Source organism: Mesoplodon densirostris, chromosome 1 (assembly GCF_025265405.1).
Source record: "Mesoplodon densirostris isolate mMesDen1 chromosome 1, mMesDen1 primary haplotype, whole genome shotgun sequence".
NCBI classification, from domain to species: domain Eukaryota; kingdom Metazoa; phylum Chordata; class Mammalia; order Artiodactyla; family Ziphiidae; genus Mesoplodon; species Mesoplodon densirostris.
Genome location: NC_082661.1, coordinates 227,904,255 through 227,924,865, shown reverse-complemented (window position 1 = coordinate 227,924,865; position 20,611 = coordinate 227,904,255). Strand labels below are relative to the sequence as shown.

Here is a 20,611-nt window from a genome sequence, read left to right as displayed (position 1 = left end):
AACATGAAAAATGACAAAAGGCAAGAATAGTTTGAACAAGTAGTTTGGGTACGGAATATTTAAAAATTAGTGTTTATATAGTCAGTATGGATACTTAGGGAAAACTTTAAAAAATTCCAAAATAAAAAAGAATTTTAAAATAGCACATGTACATCAGGTCATAAGATAAAGTTTAATACATTTGATCATGTTAAAGGACACAAAACACAGCCAATCTAACCAAATTTCAGGCATGCATATACATAAATATATTAAATTAAGAAAAGAAATTATACACTTAAACATCCTTTTCACCTAAAAATCATTAAATCCACAGATCAACAATAAAAACCAATTCTCTGCATTTATCACTTCAAGATACAATTGTTCTATTTTAAAGATAACACAAATACACTTGTTAGAATTTATATGCATTATACATATATTATATATTACATTGATAGTGTGTATACATATGTAGTGTTTGTACAGATAGATAAATATATATACATGGGTGTGTGCACACATACAGATACACACAGATGTACTTTAGGCCATCTGTACTATTATTGCTGGATTTTGATGTTAAACTGAATTGGAGCTGGATGGGTGTGATTATTATCTTTTGCTTCAAATGTGTTCATCATACCCATGGGGCTCACAATCCCCCATTATAAACATCCTTGCCTTTTCCATAGTACATAACCGTGCTGGGCACTTCAATAAATCTTTGTTGAATTATTGAATGGATGGATGGCTGAATAATAGATCAAGCAAAGAGTACTGAATATTATAATAACTTGGTTAAGTAAGTCAGATTAATTCAAATTTAGAAGGATTATCTGAGCCAATGACTTTGCATGTTACTTTTCAGAAGAACATTTACAGAAATTCCAACTAGTACATATATTAACTCTGCTCCCTTAAACGTGTACCTGCTTTAATTACTTGTGCCTCTTACTAATAGAAATCCAAGCAAGGTATCCCCTGTGAATAAGGTTATGGACAAATTGCCCAAACTGTCAACAATCTAAAGGAAAATGAACAACTGGGAAAAGCAAAACGTGTTAGAAGAATGAACAAGTTAACCATACTTTAAAACTGGATAAAATTAATCACAGATAAAGCCAGGAAAGACACAGGGGTTTCTGTACTGATTTGTTTTCTGCTTATTAATTATAATGATTTGATATTTTTTTCATTTTAATTAGGTGGGTTTCTTTTAAATAGTCTTCTTTAGCATGTCCTAGCGACATGCTAAAGTCACTCCAATTAAGCTCCCAAAATTCCATAGTACCTCTGTATCATTTATCTTGTTACTACATGGTTCTTGGTGAGATGCACGTCCAAAAATCTCCTATGAATATAATGAGATGTGGGAAATACCTGATACCTTATAAGGTTGTCAATTTGATTTCTCAATAATAGTATTATGAACAGAATGTATTAATGTGTTAATAGTATTAGGTTCTACAGTACATGAACTCCTAATTTATTCTATGAAAATCATGCTTCTGATTTTAAGAATATGAAGTAAAGAAATAGCCAACATACATTTGGGGCACAGACTACCAAATCTGATCACACGGTGTTCATGTGAATGGAAACTTTTGGCTAGTTATTTTTTAGTGCAAAGGGAAACGTACAACAATTAGTTTCTAACTGTGAAGATGAACCGTATTTTCTATTTAGCCATTATGAATTTCCCATTACTGTTAATGTTCCATTTTTTCTATCCTATGTGCTAAAAATGATTTTTTTAACTTAAAAGATTATAGTCAATTGAGATAACTCACCAAACATGTTTGTTAATTTGCTTGCATATGTACATATGTATTTTAAGTAATACATAATCTACATATGCAAAAAAAAAATCCTGACTGAAATGTGAGGTCTGTGTTTGTGATATACATGAGCTGTAACTTTAGAATTCATGTTGAGTTGGTACCTTTTTTTTTTCTTTTGGTATGTTTCTCTGTATTCTGACTTAAAAAAGCAGTGATAAGATTTAGGCCTAAGGCTTTATGTTAATACAAGGGATCATTATTTATTTTTTATTTTTTTTCAACCAACTTATAGATGACCTACACAAAAGAAAGCAAGGTAAATGATGGGTGTATCTTGGGCTCTCACTAATGAAGAATTGAAGAAAAGAGCTAACCTGATAAGTGAGTAAGTCTCTTCATAGCCACTAGGGAAACAACAACTATGATTGAAAAGAAAACAACACAACACCTTCTTACACTCTCATGAGTACATCATACTCCCTGAAATAGTTATTTTAAGACAATTTTCAAAACTTATATATGAGTAGCTATTTAAGAGAAAGAAGTGTTGAAGTTGGCTAGGATTAGTGTTTGGCAGGTTTTACGGTTTTGTTTTTAATATTTTTAATATCAAAATGCTTCTATTCTTAGGTTTCCCACCTTCTTTGTCATCATATTAATTATTAGAGGTATGACTGATTTGTGTTGGTGTGATGATGAGAAAGAAAGTAAGAGAGCAAACATCTATTTCTTTAGGATATTCTAATGAAGAACTTTCTAAACGTATTGCCAGTAGTCACATTAACAGGCCCACTAACTTCCTGTGGGTAATAAAGAAATAGGTACATTTTCTGGGCATGGAACTTTGGTCTGAGTTCTCTGCAAGTTCAAGTCTCAAGGGTGGGGAAAGAAGATTCTGAAGTCTCCATTGAGGAACTACTTATTTTTTCCTCATCAATTTCAGATAATCTTATTTAAAATAGACTCCACCGAGATGGTGGTTGCTTGAATAGGAAATAGCTACTAACTTTCCCTACTGTTAACTTGTGCTCTTGACTGGGGATATTCTTTTCAGCATCCAAGATGGAACCCCAGCTGAGCTGGGACATCCAGGCTGGGAGTCATTTACGCTTTTTGTTACTTCTTTCAACGATTTTAATAGGTCAGTCTAGTATGTTCATATTTGTCTATTGTTCTTTATGATATAGCATCTGAGCAAATGTGGTACTAGGAGAAGGTGTTTTCAGGAAAATAAAGAAAAGATCATAACCAGCAAAATCAATAGCAACCTGCCCCAGGGTATCTTTATTATGGGTGTACTGAAGACATGTCTGTTTAGTCAGAACCAATAGAAATAGAGAAGAGAGAAGTTAAGAGGCAGAGGGATACATGGGGGTGGGGAGGTAAAAAGACAGAGAAACAGAGAAAAAGAAATGTAGATATATCAGATAACGTTCTATAGAGACACCCAGAAACTCTAATTTATTGATCAGCTAACTACAAATGCCTATGATATACCTTAGTTTCCTCTTAAAAATTTAGGTTTGGTTTCTCTTTTATGTTTCCAAGCTAAAAAAGTTTAAATTAATGTGTTCTTTAAAAGTCCCTAGATGTAGCATCTAACCTTAAGTCCTAAACCTAGTAGGCTTCTTGTATAGTTTATGATTTGGAGATAAAAACAACATCACAACAATGTTAAAAATTATTAGTACATTATCATGTAATTATTTTCAAAGAAATAAATAGAGAAGAAGTGACTGCTCTGAAGTATGTAAATGAAAAGAGAATGTTTTCTCTTTAGGTTGTATGTATATGTTGCATGTGTAGGTAGGTTTCTTTGCTCTTTCTTTATGAGATAGTCTGTTAACCTGAGAAAACTTCTGAGTGTTCTTTGTGATAAAATACAAGGTATATTTTACAATAGCCACATTGAAAGGAAATTCCAAGAAGAAAGGTATGAATGGAAGCACTTTTTATCGTCACTCAAGTTTCTTAAATCTTCCCTTCCCACTTTAATGATGTGCCAATTCAGTTATCTTCTCATTACCTTAAATAACTAGCAAGAAAATGAAGTTCTATTAACCAGAACAAGAGTTTGCCAGAAGCAGTGGCAGAAAGTTTTTTCCCAACTCTTTACAACTACCGTAACTGCATTTCACATTAAATTGATACCCAAAGCTTAAGCTCTAGAATGGAAAAAGGGATAATAATCTACATTTTTCTGTTTCTTTATTTTATCTTTATCTCACACATTTGTATCCATACCAAGGACATTTACTTCCATTTTCTTCCATTTTGATTATGTGCTTTTTGAACTGAGTAGATGTTACCATTCGTGTGATGAAACAATCATTTTTCCCTAGCTCATACTTCTTAACCAATGCTTACTTGCCTCTCATCATGAATTAAGATCATTCTCCAGCCACATATTTTAAAAATCTACTTGAAGGGAAAGGTCACAGGATTTTTTGAAATGACCACTGAGTTTTAAAAAGGTAGCTATTAATTAGCCATTACTATTTACTTCTCTCCTAAGAACAGAGAGAAATGACTCCAATGACTGTCTTTGCTGGGGTTTAATATCCCTGGATCTTGTGATTTTCTTTTTAAAAGATTTTGATCTGTTATTCTAATGACTCACAATAGAAAAGGCAATGATACCTGGGGTACATATGTTTTTCTAAGTCATTTGAAACTCTTTCACTTGTGAAAGGTCTGTATAAAAAAAGCTGGGTCTGATCAATTTAATCTAGATATTTTTAAATAGGAGAACAAATGGCAATAGAACACCATTTCTTTTGGAAAAGATGGAAAGATTAAAGATGTAAGAAGAAATGCTGGGCGTTTTCAGATTTGGCTGAATATATAGCAGTATCCTTATTGTTTTCAGTGAAACTATGTACAGGAGAATGTGTAATAAAACTGCACAATTTGACAGATTTAGACAGCTGGCTCCCTCACAAGAAGTTCACATTTTGTGAATGTCACCCACGTTGAATAAGAGACGATGAGATGGTTAAGGTCCATTTACAAAAATGGTTGTCAGGACATTTTTTTTTTTTAATTGTAAAACTTTCTGTGATGGAATTCAGTAAAAGGGCTACGAAGAGAAAGCAAAGAGGACAAAAGACTGCTATTAACCTACAGATGTGGGCTAGTACAGGGTTCACTGCAAGATTTGTCACACTGTTGGGCCAATGAAGTGTTCGTGTGACTAGAAGGGACCACCCCTTTTCTGGGGTAAGAGGGCAATTTGGTCTCCATGCTCATTTAATCCTGAGACTTCTTTGAATAGACTGTCAATTGAAATCTAAATTGTGCAAAATTATGCATGCACTTTTTAATGCAGGCTATTGTTCACTAAGCACTGCACCAAGATTTGTCAACCCATTTCCATTGGGCATGAGGTCACTTGAAACTTAAGTAATCATATATGGAAGACAAGAGCAGAGTACTTAACCAACCTTTCTATGTTGTGGGTTTTCACTGTGCTTTATTTGCAGATCTCTCGCTTTAAAACAATAGACAGATATTAGTTACAAGATTTTGTTTATTTTTGAAATGGAGGCTCCTTTTCATAAAGCTAAGGAGCAGGTTTGGGAAGTCAGTCTGTGCTGTATAATCTGTCCTACTCTACAATTTAGATTCTGGAGGAACAGATGTTTAGAGAAGGGCAACCTATAGTAGGTGCCCACATGTCATGAGTCGATGTTTTTTCAGTGGGGCAAAGAGGCCTGATAATTTTGCTATCATCCAAACGTGGCAGGATGGCCTCAAAAACCATGAAGAAACACGTGTACCAGACTTTTAGCAGTTTAAGTTAGAATGTGGCATTTCTTGAAAAACCCGAACAGAACATTTGCAGGAAATTTATTCATAAATGAACCAGAGAGGATTTTCACTGAGTTCCGAAGGAACGTATACATTAAAAGTCATCTTTGGCAAGAATGATCATATTAAAAATTGGTACAAGTGACAGCTGACACAGGCAAGATTTGTTAAAAACGAGTGAACTCTTTTCCAGTGAGGCGATTCAGTGTGAAACCTGCAACATTCTCATCACATATACTCTGACAGTCTTGCTATGGTGGAAAGCACTTTACAAATGTTTAATGCTGGAATTTTGTAAGGAGTGGCTGTTTTCTTGCTTTCTCATCCGTCGGTAAGGATTACATGTTGGCACAAGGATACTTTGCTAGATTAGATCCTCAGCACATTAAAGACTGTTTGCTTTCTCACTTCCCTTCTTTCCAATTAAGTTGGTGAAAAATGTAACTTTAGTATTTTACAGGACAGGGCAAAGGTGTTTCATCTAGGTGATGTCTATATTATAAAAATAAAATAAAAAATATAAATATGTAACACAAACCCAGTGCCTATTGTTAAATAAACTATACAATAAAAGCAGACCTTTTAGGAAGATTGGTTTTAGACTTTGCCATTATGATTTAATTTGAAAACCATCTTGAAATTAAGCTAGAGTCACCAGATTTCTCTGCCAATAAAAAGATAAGTGCGTTGACATTCTGCAATTGGATACATTGATAAAAATGAAGATTACAATTTTATATCAAGTTGCCCTCTTAGAAATTCATCAGGGAGCTCTGAAACATTCTCTCATATTATAGTCCTTTAATATAAAAATATGGCCTTTAAAAATTCAATCCATCAGATTGCACAGTAATGTTTTAAAACTCCATTGAACTTGACTTTAGTGATTACAGACAGAAAATTCCTGGGAAGGCAAATAATCTCTTCCGGTGACATAAAAATTCTGTTATCAATTTACAATGGAATTTCTGGGGAAATTACTCTGCACAAGGAAATATATAGTTTAAAAACCCATCTGTTACGCAACCACGCTCATGGGGGTTGTGAGCATGTGTGCGTATGTGCATATGTGAACAAACATGCCTATATACACACACAGGGTCTGCACATTTCTGGAAATGACTTTTAAATTAGTCAAAGAAAATGAAATCACAGGAGTGTGTAGCAGGATAACAGTCGTTCTTTTTAATGACAGGATAAAAAATAAATGCCCATTGGAAAGGAATAGTCAAACAGTCCCAGAAACTATACAATGTAACTTGTTAGATCCAGCAAATAAGATGTCATGTCAATGATCTGATCAAGAATACCTGCCCTGGTCTCTCTGCGGAGGTTTCTGTCCACTTGTTCACACTGAGGACCAAGATATCCTTTTTTACAGAGGCACTTGTTGGGTCTAACACAGACACCACCGTGGCGACACACTGGCTCACATTTCGCTGGGAGAAAAAAAAGAGCAATAAAATCACACTCCATTCTGTAAGTCGGAAACAGCACTGAGTATGAGGCCAATAAATATCTGACGAGTAAGGGAACGGAGGGAAAGGAGGAGGAAGCCAGTCCCCAAATGATCCCAAAGTTAATAAGTACAAAGAGAGAAGGCTTTCAGACTTCTAGTTATTTGGGGGCCAGAATGCAACAGACAGTGGGAGACATTTTGAGAGAAGCGGATCATCCAGATCATGGGAAACAATTTCAATCCCTTGCAGAAATGACTTTATGGAAAACGAGGGTTTCAGTTCTTTAAAACCTCTGCTTCCCCAGGGCATCTCCAACACAGGGCCTGCCAAGTACCGCTCTGTTTCCATCCCTCTGGGGTAGGACCTCACAGTGGGAAGGGCGTGGCCAGAGAGAAAGGCCCAGTGGCTGGAGCATCACCAATGTAACATCAAGAAATGGACAGTTTTTTGGGCTGCCCTTGTGGTGCAGTGGTTAAGAATCCGCCTGCCAATGTAGGGAACATGGGTTCGAGCCCTGGTCCGGGAGGATCCCACATGCTGTGGAGCAGCTGGGCCCATGCGCCACAGCTGCTGAGCCTGCACTCTGGAGTCTGCGAGCCACAGCTGCTAAGCCCACGTGGCACAACTGCTGAGGCCTGCGCGCCTGGAGCCTGTGCTCCGCAATGGGAGAGGCCACCGCGATGGGAGGCCCGTGCACCGCGGCAGGGAGTGACCCCCACTTGCCGCAACTGGAGAAGGCCAGCCTGCAGCAGCGAAGATCCAACAGAGCCAAAAATAAATAAGTAAATTAATTAATTAAAAACAAAACAAAACTAGAGTTTAAAAAAAAAGAAAAGAAATGGTCAGTTTTTGATTTTGGCTGGAGGGAGGATCCACCACGTGGATTCCCTTGGATTCCTCCCTTTCCTTGTTCCCAGGGGGTGTAGTGCATATGCCCCTTTCTGATTACACCCTGAAGCCCCTTCTTGGGGTCAGTGCAGTTGCCCAGTGAAAGACATTCTGAGCAATCCTTTACAGGGCTGCTCTACAGAGCAGGATTGCTTCAGAAAAGAATGTTTACCACTATAATATAGGTAGGGAATGTAAAGATTTATTGCTAAAATGAGATGGAGACATAAAATTGGGTATATAACTTTTTTTTTTTTTTTTTTTTTTTTTTGGTGGTACGCGGGCCTCTCACTGTTGTGGCCTCTCCCGTTGTGGAGCACAGGCTCCGGACGCGCAGGCCCAGCTGCCATGGCTCACGGGCCCAGATGCTCTGTGGCATGTGGGCTCCTCCCGGACTGGGGCACGAACCCGTGTCCCCTGCATCGGCAGGCGGACTCCCAACCACTACGCCACCAGGGAAGCCCGGGTATATAACTTAATTGTCTCTTACTGATAGGATGAATCTGAGGTGTGCAGCCACTGTAGACAGAATCAAATTTCTTGAATACATGTCCTTATACTTTTAGGGGACAGAGTTATTTTAACCTTTTCCGGGGCGTTAATCAAAATCCAGGGGTCTGTGGCTGATATATGGGAAAGAAAGAACAGGGAGAAAATAGACCAAAATAGTCTTTTAAATTTGTGGGAGATGAGCAAACTATGTGAGTATATGAATAAAGTTCTTACTTGGGTCAAAAGTTCTTACTTGGGTCAAAAATACCACAAATATATTACTTTAATAAAATGGTTCTGGTTTCTCTTATATATTCAAAGTATTTAGTTGATTGAGTGGAAAGATTAAAGTACTTTATGACAGCCGTCCCAACATTTTTGGCACCAGGGACCAGTTTCGTGGAAGGCAATTTTTCCACAGACCGGGGGTGGGGTGGGTGGGGGATGTTTTCGGGATGATTCAAGTGCCTTACATTTATTGTGCACTTTATTTCTATTATTATTACATTGTAATACATAATGAAATAATTATATAACTCACCATGATGCAGAATCAGTGGGAGCCCTGAGCTTGTTTTCATTTGCCACTCACTGATAGGGTTTTGATATGAGTCTGCAAGCAATTGATTTCTTACGGTCTCCGTGCAGTCAGACCTCTCTGCTGATGATCATCTGTATTTGCAGCCGCTCCCCAGCACTAGCATCACCCCCTCAGGTCCACCTCAGATCATCAGGCATTAGATTCCCATAAGGAGCATGCAGCCTACATCCCTCGCATGCACAGTTAGTTCACAGTAGGGTTCATGCTCCTATGAGAATCTAATGCTGCCGCTGATCTGACAGGAGGCAGAGCTCAGGCGGTAACGCGAGTGATGCGGAGCGGCTGTAAATACAGATGAAGCTTCACTTGCTCACCCGCTGCTCACCTCCTACTGTGTGGCCCGGTCCCTAACAGGCCACAGACCGGTACTGGTACCGGTCTGTGGCCCGGGGATTGGGGACCCCTGCTTATAAACTTTCATTTATATCATATATCATTATTAATATCTATTATGGTATGTATTAAGCCACCTAGATTCAAAATTATGTTTACCCTCAGTTTAACATACTGTTACTAGCAGACACTCAATAAATATTTGTTATCTGATGATTTGAGGTGACTTAAAAGGTTAGGCAAAATATAAGTAAGGAATAAGACAGAATGGACACCACGTAAAAGCAGAGAGAATAGATATTGTCAAGCATAGAAGGAAGCAGAGGGAAGATATATCATCAGGAATTAGAATATTATTGCATTTAAACACTGATTCTCATTTTTTGGCCAACTAATGAAAAAGGAGACAGAATGGGTCAATAGAATGTAAGCATTTTTTTTTAAATAATGTAATTACTTAATTTCTGTTGAGTTTCAGTTATGATAGCTTTTTCCTAGATATGTAACCATGATATCAATCAATCACGTAATATTATTAGTGCTGAAGCAATTTAAGCTTAATTTAAAATGGATACTGTCTCTGTGACTTTAAATGTCTACTTTATTTGACAATATATGATGTAAACAAGGTATGGTTATAATTTTTTGAAACAAATACATGTTTAGAATAAAGAAAGAAGGCATTTATGAATTAAGGATACTGTTAAATATTAATATGGGACTTGAATTTTCTTTGGCAAGAGATACGTTAATATTTGAAATAGCAGAGATCAAAATCTTTTGCAAGTAATATGTATATGCTGGTTGTTGAAAATGTACTTTCAATATACACATCTTAAACTCTAGGTATCTAAATTAATCTAATTGTCTTACTTCACACCAAGTAGAATTTAAACACAATTACATGTATCTGTGGAAGTCGCAAGTTAAAGGATAGAATAACCTTGGGACGAATCTCATTTGCTTGCTGAGCAGCTGCACACACACCTGATGGTCCATAAGGCAGTGGCAAAAAGAATGGAAAAATCTCATCATATGCCTCTAGATAACTGCATTTTCCCCTTTTCTATAAATACACCCACTGAAAACCCCTGTTTTTAGCAGCTGCAGCAAGAAAGCAAGCAGCAAATTTAGGGAGGGCCTTTACGGAGTGTCTGGAAAGTGCTGGCACTCGGAAACGGCCTTTGCAAGCACCAGGTCATTGGCTGGTGTGAAAGCTCAAACCCAGGACTGAGAGTCCACAGGGATGATCTAGTTGGGCTGTTTTCATGTGTGACTTTGTGAAAGAACTCGATTATGTTTATGATTAACTTATATACGTGAACTGTTTCCATTAGTAAAATGGCAACGATTTCAGGTGCAAGTTCAGAAACAGACTGAGCATTACTATTGTAAACGGCTACAGTTTTGAACACTAGGTCATTCTAGAAGAAGTAACTAACGTTAAGTTCTTGCAGGCCCAATCTCCCCGGAACAGAAGGAACACTAACCGACTCTACACCAGTCCCCTTCCCATCCTGGACTGCAGCAGCACTTTCCTGTGGGCGCGCAGTAGCCGTTCCGACACAGCCGGGAGCACTCAGAGGTCAGGGTCTGGGCAGGCTGGACCGTGGCCCTGCATTCCTCAGGCATCAGAGGTCTGCATCAAAAGACAACCGTCAAAAGTGCATTTTGGTTGCAAGTCAATATTGAAATGAAATCTAGTGATTTCGTAGCTTGCAAAGCACGTCTCTTGCTTTCCAAAGAGAACTTTCTTTTATGCTACTCAGAGAGAAAGGTCGACAACTTTCTAAGAGGAGAAAATACACACCCATGAGGAAACAAACTAACAAACTAACCAGTTTTGAACCAAAGGGAACAGATCAAACATGGTAAGAAACTTTATCATGATCAAAATTCATTGATTAAAAATGTAATTACGTTACATAAATATTTTGGTAGCTAAGAATACCTAGCAATTACAGTTTAAAAAATAAAGATGAATAGATATTTTAAAGCTTTTTTTTCCCCTCAATATGCCAAAAGTTTTTAGGAATAGCACCTGAGATAGGTTTCACTTGTTATTGGCATATTTGGCAACATCACGAGGCTGAAGGCACTCATCAGAATGAACAGTTGTAGCCTAAAAAGCTTGGGAATCATTTTTTATTTCATTTTTACATTTCTTTTGAAATACTTTTTCCAGAATGACTGTTCTTAAAAGGACGTCATAACACATGTGTGTGTTTACTACTGACTCAAAGTTTAAACTCTATGCAAGGAATGATCTACATAGAGAGATTTTATATACATACATGTATATATGCACATATATATTTTTATAATTTGATTTTGTCCTGCTATGAAGAAAAAGAATGCTAATAGTGGCACACAAAAACATCTTATCTGTCATGTTAAAAGTCATAGACTTTGTTTTAATTGCTCTACAATTGCCATCATTTAGAGAGGGACCAAGATGCCTTCAGAAGATGGTTGTTATAGTTCTAAATGGTTTTGAATAAGAGGGTGTCTTTCAAGTTGTTTCATGCTGGAATCATGATCACACCTGCTCATTACCTAACCTTTGGGAAAAAATGTGCAGTGGTACTTTGCTATCAGTCACTGCTACCTGTGCCTTAGTGTGGTGAGAAAGCTCTTTTCAGTGAAGGAATGTAAGTAAACACTTCATCACCAGTCAAATCACCACCAGGAGGATGGGCAAATCAGTTGGAGTCCTTAAGTACCATAACAAAGAAGGTGATAATTATAGGTCAGAACCACCACAGAGGTAAATGATATAGCTTTCCAAGAGAAGCAAATAATTAGGCCCTGCAGACTCAGTTTTCTTGAGACAGGTTATCTTGTTATGCCCCTGTAGCAATATGAACAGTGATAATAATTTGGAGCTTGACCTCAGGCTGTTTCTACAATGACTCAAAACCATATTTAAAATATCTAATGACTTCTTTAGCTCCTCTCTCCAATAACATCCCATTCTCTGTTGAAAGCATTGTTTGGGGTTGACATATACACACTATTACATTTGAAATAGATAACCAACAAGGACCTACTGTATAGCACAGGGAACTCGGCTCAATATCCTATAATAACATAAATAGGAAAATAATTTGAAAAAAAATAGATACACGTATATGCATAACTGAATCCCTTTGCTGTACACCTGAAACTAACATAACATTGTTGATCAACCATACTCCAATATAAAATAAAAACTGAAAGAAATAAAATAAAAGAAAGTATTGTTTTGCAACTAACATGACAATTCAGAAAACTCCCTTAAATCTATTCAACCTCTTATTTAAATCTAGAAATGGTCAGCTTATGTGAAAGGTACTTAAGGCATTCCATATTTTCACTCAGAACACACCATCAATTATTTCCTATGTGCCCCCCAAGGGAGTCTTTCTGAGAGTAATGGCAGAGCGTGATAAGGTGAAGATGTTAAATGGATATGCCAAGGAAAGTGAGGGCATTACCTTGTCCTTCTTATTGTTGAATAGCCCAAGTCTGCCTATTTCTTCCACATATACAATTCTTATTTTGTTTGTGAGACGATGGTGGCATTTGTGACCATCAGAAGAGCAGTTTCTCAGTAGCCATGACGTTCTTCTGAGTCACAGGCCACCATCACTTACTGAGTGATAATCGGTAAACAGGTATTGTTTCCATTTTACAGGTAACTGAGATTCTGTTTACCCAATTCTATTTGTTACTCACTCGTTCACGCTCTTTCTGATTCATTCAAGAAAAGAGGCCCAGAAACAGAGTGTGTCAAGAATATGTTATGTGTTATATGCAATGCAAAAAAGGCAGGCACATAACTCACGTGCTACTTGATGATATGATTCATGCCTGAGCAGATGAATCTAAAGAGGAGAAGACACCATGTGGATTAAGAACGTAGGTGACTTCGATCAAACAACTACCATTGGAAGATGTTGCCTCTTTGAGGCAAAGTGTAGGGACATTGATTCATGTGCACTGGGAACAGATAAGGGGGGTGTGATGACACTGGGAACAGATAAGGGGGTATGACAAATAGAGATTCTCTGTGGAAGTTCAGTTCTTCAGGGCAGGGTATCTGATCCTTTTTAACCAGATGATCCTCCAATTAGACACTTTGTCTGATTTTCACCAAACATTCAAATGTGTGGAAACTCAGATTATGCAGGGAATTCTAAGTTGTTTTTTTTTTTTTTTTTTTGCCTAGGGTTGAGCAAATGCTTATCTATCGGTGGATGTGACTGCTTCATGCTTGGGCTTGTTTAGCTTATATAAAACTGTGTGGCTGTCGTATATAAACATTATGATGCCCTTAAATTTTTATTTAATTACCTAGGAAAATAATTTTTTTTTCTTTTATGAAGTGGACAACTAACATTCCTCACTTAGCATGTTAAATAAATCCTCTCTCTCTCTGTTATTCTATTGGGGAGCCTTGAACATGAAAATGTACATAAAACAGAGCCCATCACCTATAGGACTTCACTTCTCTTAAGGAATGAGCAATCTTATTTCTCCTTTCCCTTCCCCATTGAAATAAAAGCTTTCTGAGGGTGAAAACTATATAGTCAATCCTCTTCAAGTCTAGTCATTGACTCTGCCAGGTACTGTGCTCTTCATGGGGATAAGACAGAAACAAAACAGGGTCCTGATCTTCATGGAGACCACTGTGGGGAAGACAGACAAGCAGACACAAAAGTATGATCTTTGCTATGATACAGGTGCATATGAAGTATCACAGGAATACAGATGAAGGTGCAATTAATTTAGGATTGAGGGATGTTATAGAAAGATGATATTTAAACTACCGAAGTATTTTATCTCCTCAACTACTTATAGTCATAGGAGAGAGGAAAATACCATAGGCATTCAATAAATGTTTATTGAATTGAATGCATATAGTAGAAACTTTTTTCAAATCTGGAATATAACTTCCATGAAGACAAATATTTCCCTCTCTTCTCTTGTGTCTTTCCAGGACCCAGAAGAGTGTACAGCACATGGAAGATCCTTATTAAAAATCTGTTGAATGAATGAATGAATGAAACGAGTGGAATTTTAAAAGGGTGTTTGTTTCCTTAAAATGATACTGAGTGACAATATTAGGAATATATGGACTATTTAGGGGAGGAATATCATTAAAATCGAATCACTATACTTTTATATCACAAGCATAAAACTAAAAACACTCACTGTATTTCTATTGGCTAAACTAACTTGTATTAATTACAAGTATTTGTAATTACAAATTTGTAATATTGTATTACAAAATTCTTCCAAGGCATAGTTAAATTCATTTTAAATAAAGCATTTTTACACTAATTATAATCATAATAAATAAACAACAGGCTAAGAAGTAAGCATGACATAAAGAGATGGGGTTACTTTCTCCTCCAGCTGGGAATTAAGTCAACATATCAACATTCATTTTTCTCGTAATACATTTGTTAAAGTTTGACAAAGATTTTTGGTGATCCCAACCATCTCTTTCCTCGCCACTCATTCTTTGTTCTAGGGACATTTTTCTTTCCACTGAAAAGAGTAAGGTTCCTTTACATGGAATGAGGAGAAAGAAAAGGGAATAAAACAAGTAAAATTGAACTTTATTAATATTGTCACCTTGAAATAAACCATCTTGTATATTCCTAATTACTACATATACACACCTAGATGGGATCTAAACAAAAATCGAGGGTATATACTTGTGATAGATAAACTCATTTTTTATTCTTATTTTTATTACACTGGGAAATTGAGCATCTTAATGTAGGCCTAATAAAAATTACTTAAATGGTCTTGCTCTCCTTTTAAACAATTACTTTTTAAACTTTTGGACTCTTAGGTCTACTGAATGAAGTCTGAGATAGCTTTCAAAATAGAAAACTTACCCAAGAGGATATTCAGGTTTTTAATAAAGAATATATGGTGCCCATTTGTTGACAGTTATCCCCATAGTTCTCAAACTTAGTTTAAATTAGAAAAACACATTTTCTAACCCCTTTACATATGACAAATAATGAAACACTAAAGGGATAGTGTAGAAAACTGCCCAACATTTTTTAATGTATAAAGCATTGTTTTCAGAAATGTAAGACATTCTCTTAGAACCCTACGTTCGCTGGTTCTGTGTAGTAGCATAAAGCTTTAGATACTTTCTTGAAATAAAGGAGGAAGTTGAGAAGCCTGAGTAATTTATAACACACATTATACTGTGATGACTTTTTGTGAATAGCTAAGGCCAACAGTGAATGTCTCTGGGTAGTGGGATTAAAGAATGGTTTTAATTTTATGATACTTAGTGAATGAATCAGTCAATAAATGAGAAGTCTTCTGTGCATTTGCACGGAAGCACAAGGATAAATTCTGTCTTAGCAGGCCTGATCTTTGGAGTGAGTGTTACATAACTCGATCTATTGTGTCCTTTATGAAAAGTAAAGGGGTTCATTCTGAAATTTTTGTTAGGGGTTCAGATTTTAAATTCATGTTATTGTAAAACAAGGTACATCGATCATGAGTAATAATCTTTTTTTTTTTTTTTTTTTTTTTTTTTTTTAGTAACACTCTTTTATAAAACTCCTGACTCATTGGAAATTTCAGAAGATGTGCTAATTCTATAGCTTCTCATAGACAACAGTCTGCTTGAGGTGATTAAGGACATGATGTAAGAACTGTCTTATTCTTTTTTTTTTTTTGTCTTGTGGGATCTTAGTTCCCTGACCAGGGATTGAACCCAGGCCCTCAGCAGTGAGAGCTTGGAGTCCTAACCACTGCACCACCAGGATATTCCCTTATTCCTTTATCCATAGTCACATTGGGACACATGGAAAAGTGTTCCCTTGCAACTGTAACCTTTGCAAAACGATTCTTCTTCCATGCTTTTCCCTATTGTCATGAGGTAAGAAAAACTGATAAATCGAAATCCTCATCACTCAGTGTGGTCCCAGAGCAGCAGCCCCAGCAGGAGGTCATCTGAAATGCAGACTCTCAGGCCCTCCCCAGACGTACAGAATCAGAATCTGCACTTCAGTCAGTTTGTCAAGTGACTCACATGCATGTTCAAGTCTGAGAGGCCCCTTTCTTAATGAGGGCCATGCCCAGCCAAAAGTGGTTAATGGGGCCATGAATAAGTGTGGTCAGGAGCTTCCAAGTACAGAATATTCTGGGATCTTGTGATTGGATGGAGTACGGCCTCTACATGAGGGGGCAGCCTTCCTGTGCCACCACAGATTCTGTGGTTTCATGGATTTCCTCACTCGGTAAGCATTCGATATACAAGCCATAACCCATAACCACTCATTGCTCCTAAACCATTACTCAGCACTTTTGCCTCAAAAAAGTAAGAAAATGGGAAATTTCCCCCATTTGTATAGCTTGAGGCATAGGAATGAGCACTAGTGTATTAGTGCTATGTCATCTTTTAAACAATTCATTTTAGTGCCTTTCTCCAAGGTCAACATACAAACTATTTTTTCATTTAGTCTGGATAATTTTCTTCATTCTGGGTGTTCACTAAATGCTTCTTACTTATGTTGACAGTTCTCTTTTCAGGGTCAGTTTACCCATGAGGAGTAGAATTTTGGATTCTGACTACATATAACCATTTTTTAGTACCTGGTAAAACGATAAAACATCATACAAATTCAATTTTGCTCTGAGGAATCTTATACATTCATAATACAACCCTATTCCAGGTTGGAGAACAGAGAAAATGGAATCTGCTTCTGTGTAACCATGCAATATCAGTCTCACAGGACTTCGTGGCTGCAGAGATAGCAACACACATTTCCTAAGAATATTTTTCAAGTACCATTTGAGATATACCAAAAAATTAAACGTTTTAAGAGCTACTTGCTTTCATTTCATTCTTAAGGAATGCCTTCTTTGACATTATATCATATGTAAGCTGCTTAGAAAATTTTTTTTACATATGTCCTCAGTAACATATATAGAGTGAAGGAAAAGAAAACAAATTCAAGAATACCTCTGAACTTGTATACATTATGGGTCATATTAAACATTTTAAATTTGTACTGTATATTTCTAGAATTCAAATTTAGAATGGGAAAGGCAGTGCTTTATCTTATTTCTCAAATCACTGCATTTCTCTGTTCTGAAATACGCTGAACAGTGGGGCTGGGCCTCGGCTCTTTTCTCTGTGACCAAGGTTGCCTTCATTTTGAGGTCTCTGATTTAAATGCTGAGCACATGCTCACTCAGAAATAGTGTCGACTGGCTTTAATATGGCAGTTTGGGGTTGAGTAGGTGCTAAACTCAAAGAGGACAAAGGCAGTGGCAATTTGGTGGAGCTGTGAGTTGGACTGCCTAGTGTTAATGAAATTATTAGAACTTTCACAAATACCTGCTCAATTTTGTTCTATGGTTAAAGATGCAACCAGAATGAAAGCAGATAATGAAACCACTTACACTTTCCAGTAATTTCATATTAAACTTTATTCTCACGAGACGGGGCCAACCTTGGTATTCCCAAATTTAGAAGATCAGAACATGGACGAAGATATGAAATAGTTTTCATACAGCTAATTCCAGATGATCTGGAACTCTTTTCTAGCATAGCTTTCTTCTCAACTGGTCATTTTTCAGAAAAAGGGAGCCAGGCACCTGTGTTTCAGGCCTTATTAATCTCCCTATCCAAACATCACTACCACTGTACACAAGTATCTAAAAGGGTGTGTGCATCGCCTTCATTCAGCTTTATCAGCTTACCTCAGTTTATACATTGCCAGGCGAAGATTAGGAAATGAAAAGTTATGTATTTCCTTAAAAGGAAAACCTAGGAGAAATGACTAATGAAACCGGATGATGAGGTTGTCTGCTTTTAGGGAAAAAAGGACAAAGTCCAATTTTATTAAATTGCCTTAGGTGTTTCTTGTATTATGTTTGCAATGTCCTTAATTCAGAAACTGGTCCACTACAATTATTAGAAAAATAGGCATTTGCACTTTAATTCAGTGGACTTGTTCCTGAAAAATCTTGTATTCTAGAAAATCGCATACTAAAAATAATGCTTATGGGAAAAACAGAGTTGGGACAGACCCCTCGAGATCCATGCAACTCTGTAACTAAAGCACTAGCAAAAGTAAAACTTGGTACCTTGGGAGAGGGCAGCCCAGGGAGCAGGTGGGCAGTAGCTGGAGGAGAGATTTGCTCAGGGGAGATTGAAGCACACAAAACCAAAATGGTGATGGATGTGAGGCTTTGAACTCAGGAGGGAGTGAAACCTGCAGAGAACCACGCAAAGCTGGAGGAATGTCTCCTGGGGGAGGGAAACTCATTGTGGGCACTTATTTCTCATTTTAACAGTCAACTGAGAAGGTTCCTTCTGCCTGTACAGCAGCCAGGCTGAGGCCTTGTTCCCCCGTGGTAGAGCAGACTGGACCAAGAAGCCAACTCATGGTGAGTTTTACCCATTGCCTTCTGGACCATTATCTGGCAATTTGTAATGTACAATGTTCTGGCATAATTTTGTTGTCCCAAAGTGGCAATATTTATCTCAGATAATATTGTTCATGTTTTAGGTAATGTGTGCAATCTCCTGATTTAAGATAAAAATAAGCTCCTTAGAGGAAAGGACTAAATTCTCATGTATATTCTCCCTCCATAGCACATAATACAATATCTTGAACACAGGAGACAAGCCAAAGATACCTGCAGACTGATTAAATCTCATGACTTAATCTTGTATAACTGTACTTTGATATGATAGAAAAATAAAAACTGAAAAATTAGGGTACAATAAAAAGCCAATGCCATTGTTTCCTAATATAAAGAAGGAACCACATTCTGTTCAGAATTTTATGTCTAAAACCATTTTTTTAACTTAAAAACTTGATTCATAAGCCATAATTGATAAAAATGTTAGACACTAAATAAGAAATGTCTGCGACTGGGAAAATAGACATTTTAAGTAACACTTTGATTACAACATAATTCAGAATTCTTAAAGCCTATAGTATTTTTCTTTTAGAAGCCATCTAAAAAATAAATCTTTTTCCCACTTAAAAAACTGTAGATCTACTAGTGTTTTAATTTTATATTCTATGAAGGCAGAAATTTTAAATATCACTAAATGTTTTAAATGGGAAGTAAAATTTGAAATCATTTTCTGTCCTCTAAAATAGCACAAAAATGTCAGTTTAAATTCTCTTTAAAGACTATTAGGATGACAAATTCCCAAATTTTGATGTTACACCTTTTGATTCATTTGTCAATGTTGACAAAAACGAGTCATTTAAGCAACAGATTTTTTTAGCTCAACTAAAATGAATTAGTAAAAAAGTGATGCTAAGGTAGTTTTTTTTTTCTTTAAAAAGTATATCTTCCTCTAGAAACCATCTTTTTGCAAATTTGTGTGGCTGTTTTATGCAAGATTAAATCTGCCTTTATCTCGAGAACTGTAACATCTGATGATACACTGTCACAATAAAAGTAGACGATATTCAGAAGGTCTAATAATATCAGATTTCCACCATGTCCCAGGTGGGGGAGAAACATGGGTATTGAAAAGAAATGCTTTTAAGAGGCTCTTAACAAAATGAGGCTCTTTTTGAAGAATATATTTTTAATTATTCATATTCTCCATTTTATGCCTTTTTAACAAATGCCATTTATAAGTGGCAATTCAATCAAGTTTTCATAGCAATCTGTACAATTACTCTAGGAACTGATATTCCAACATTTAAAACTGATAATTTAAGAAAGACTATAATTAGTATAAAGCAGAAAATTCCCTTGAATGCTGTGGTCATATGTCACATCTTCAGAAAATAGGATATAAGCGTAAGAAGCTTTATAGTATAGACTTTTAAAATAGCATGGTCGTTTAGAGAAAATTTTTTCATAAATTATGGTATAATAATTTTGTGTATATTTTGAAATAGGTGATGGCTCTACATAGCCTTGTATGGAATACCTGAGTATGTTTAAGGGTGTTTGTGTGCGTATATACAGAAACACACAAATCTTGGTAAAATATGAATAAAATTCCAGTTACACTTAGGCCATTACCATATATTATGTATGCATGCTCATCCAGTCATTAGAAGTTTTGACTTTGATCTTATCTCATTCTTTTGCAATATATCTTTAAAATTTCAGATGGTATCTGACAGCATAGGGAGGATTTGTTCCCTAAAAATATTGTACACTACCACGTAAACTATAGCATATTAAGAATAAAATATAAGCTGGCACCTAAGTGTATACTCTTTATAGTTATTGGAAGTGTAGAAAAGTTATAG

General features: G+C 36.4%; 1 protein-coding gene across 2 annotated transcripts in view; it reads right to left on the bottom strand.

The window, feature by feature from the left end:
• Positions 1 to 368: 368 nt before the first annotated feature.
• Positions 369 to 20,611, bottom strand: part of HHIP (hedgehog interacting protein) — a 95,962-nt gene continuing 75,719 nt past the window's right edge. Inside the window, exons 12-14 of one of the 2 annotated variants that reach the window (XM_060115801.1) lie at positions 10,841 to 10,989; positions 6,887 to 7,015; positions 369 to 6,068 (exon numbers count right to left, since the gene is read on the bottom strand). In XM_060115801.1, the coding sequence (XP_059971784.1) occupies positions 6,058 to 6,068; positions 6,887 to 7,015; positions 10,841 to 10,989 (289 nt within the window). In that variant the 3' untranslated portion in view covers positions 369 to 6,057. Of the gene's footprint in view, positions 6,069 to 6,147; positions 7,016 to 10,840; positions 10,990 to 20,611 lie in introns of those variants that run through there. The other variant, XM_060115792.1, reaches the window with a different exon arrangement.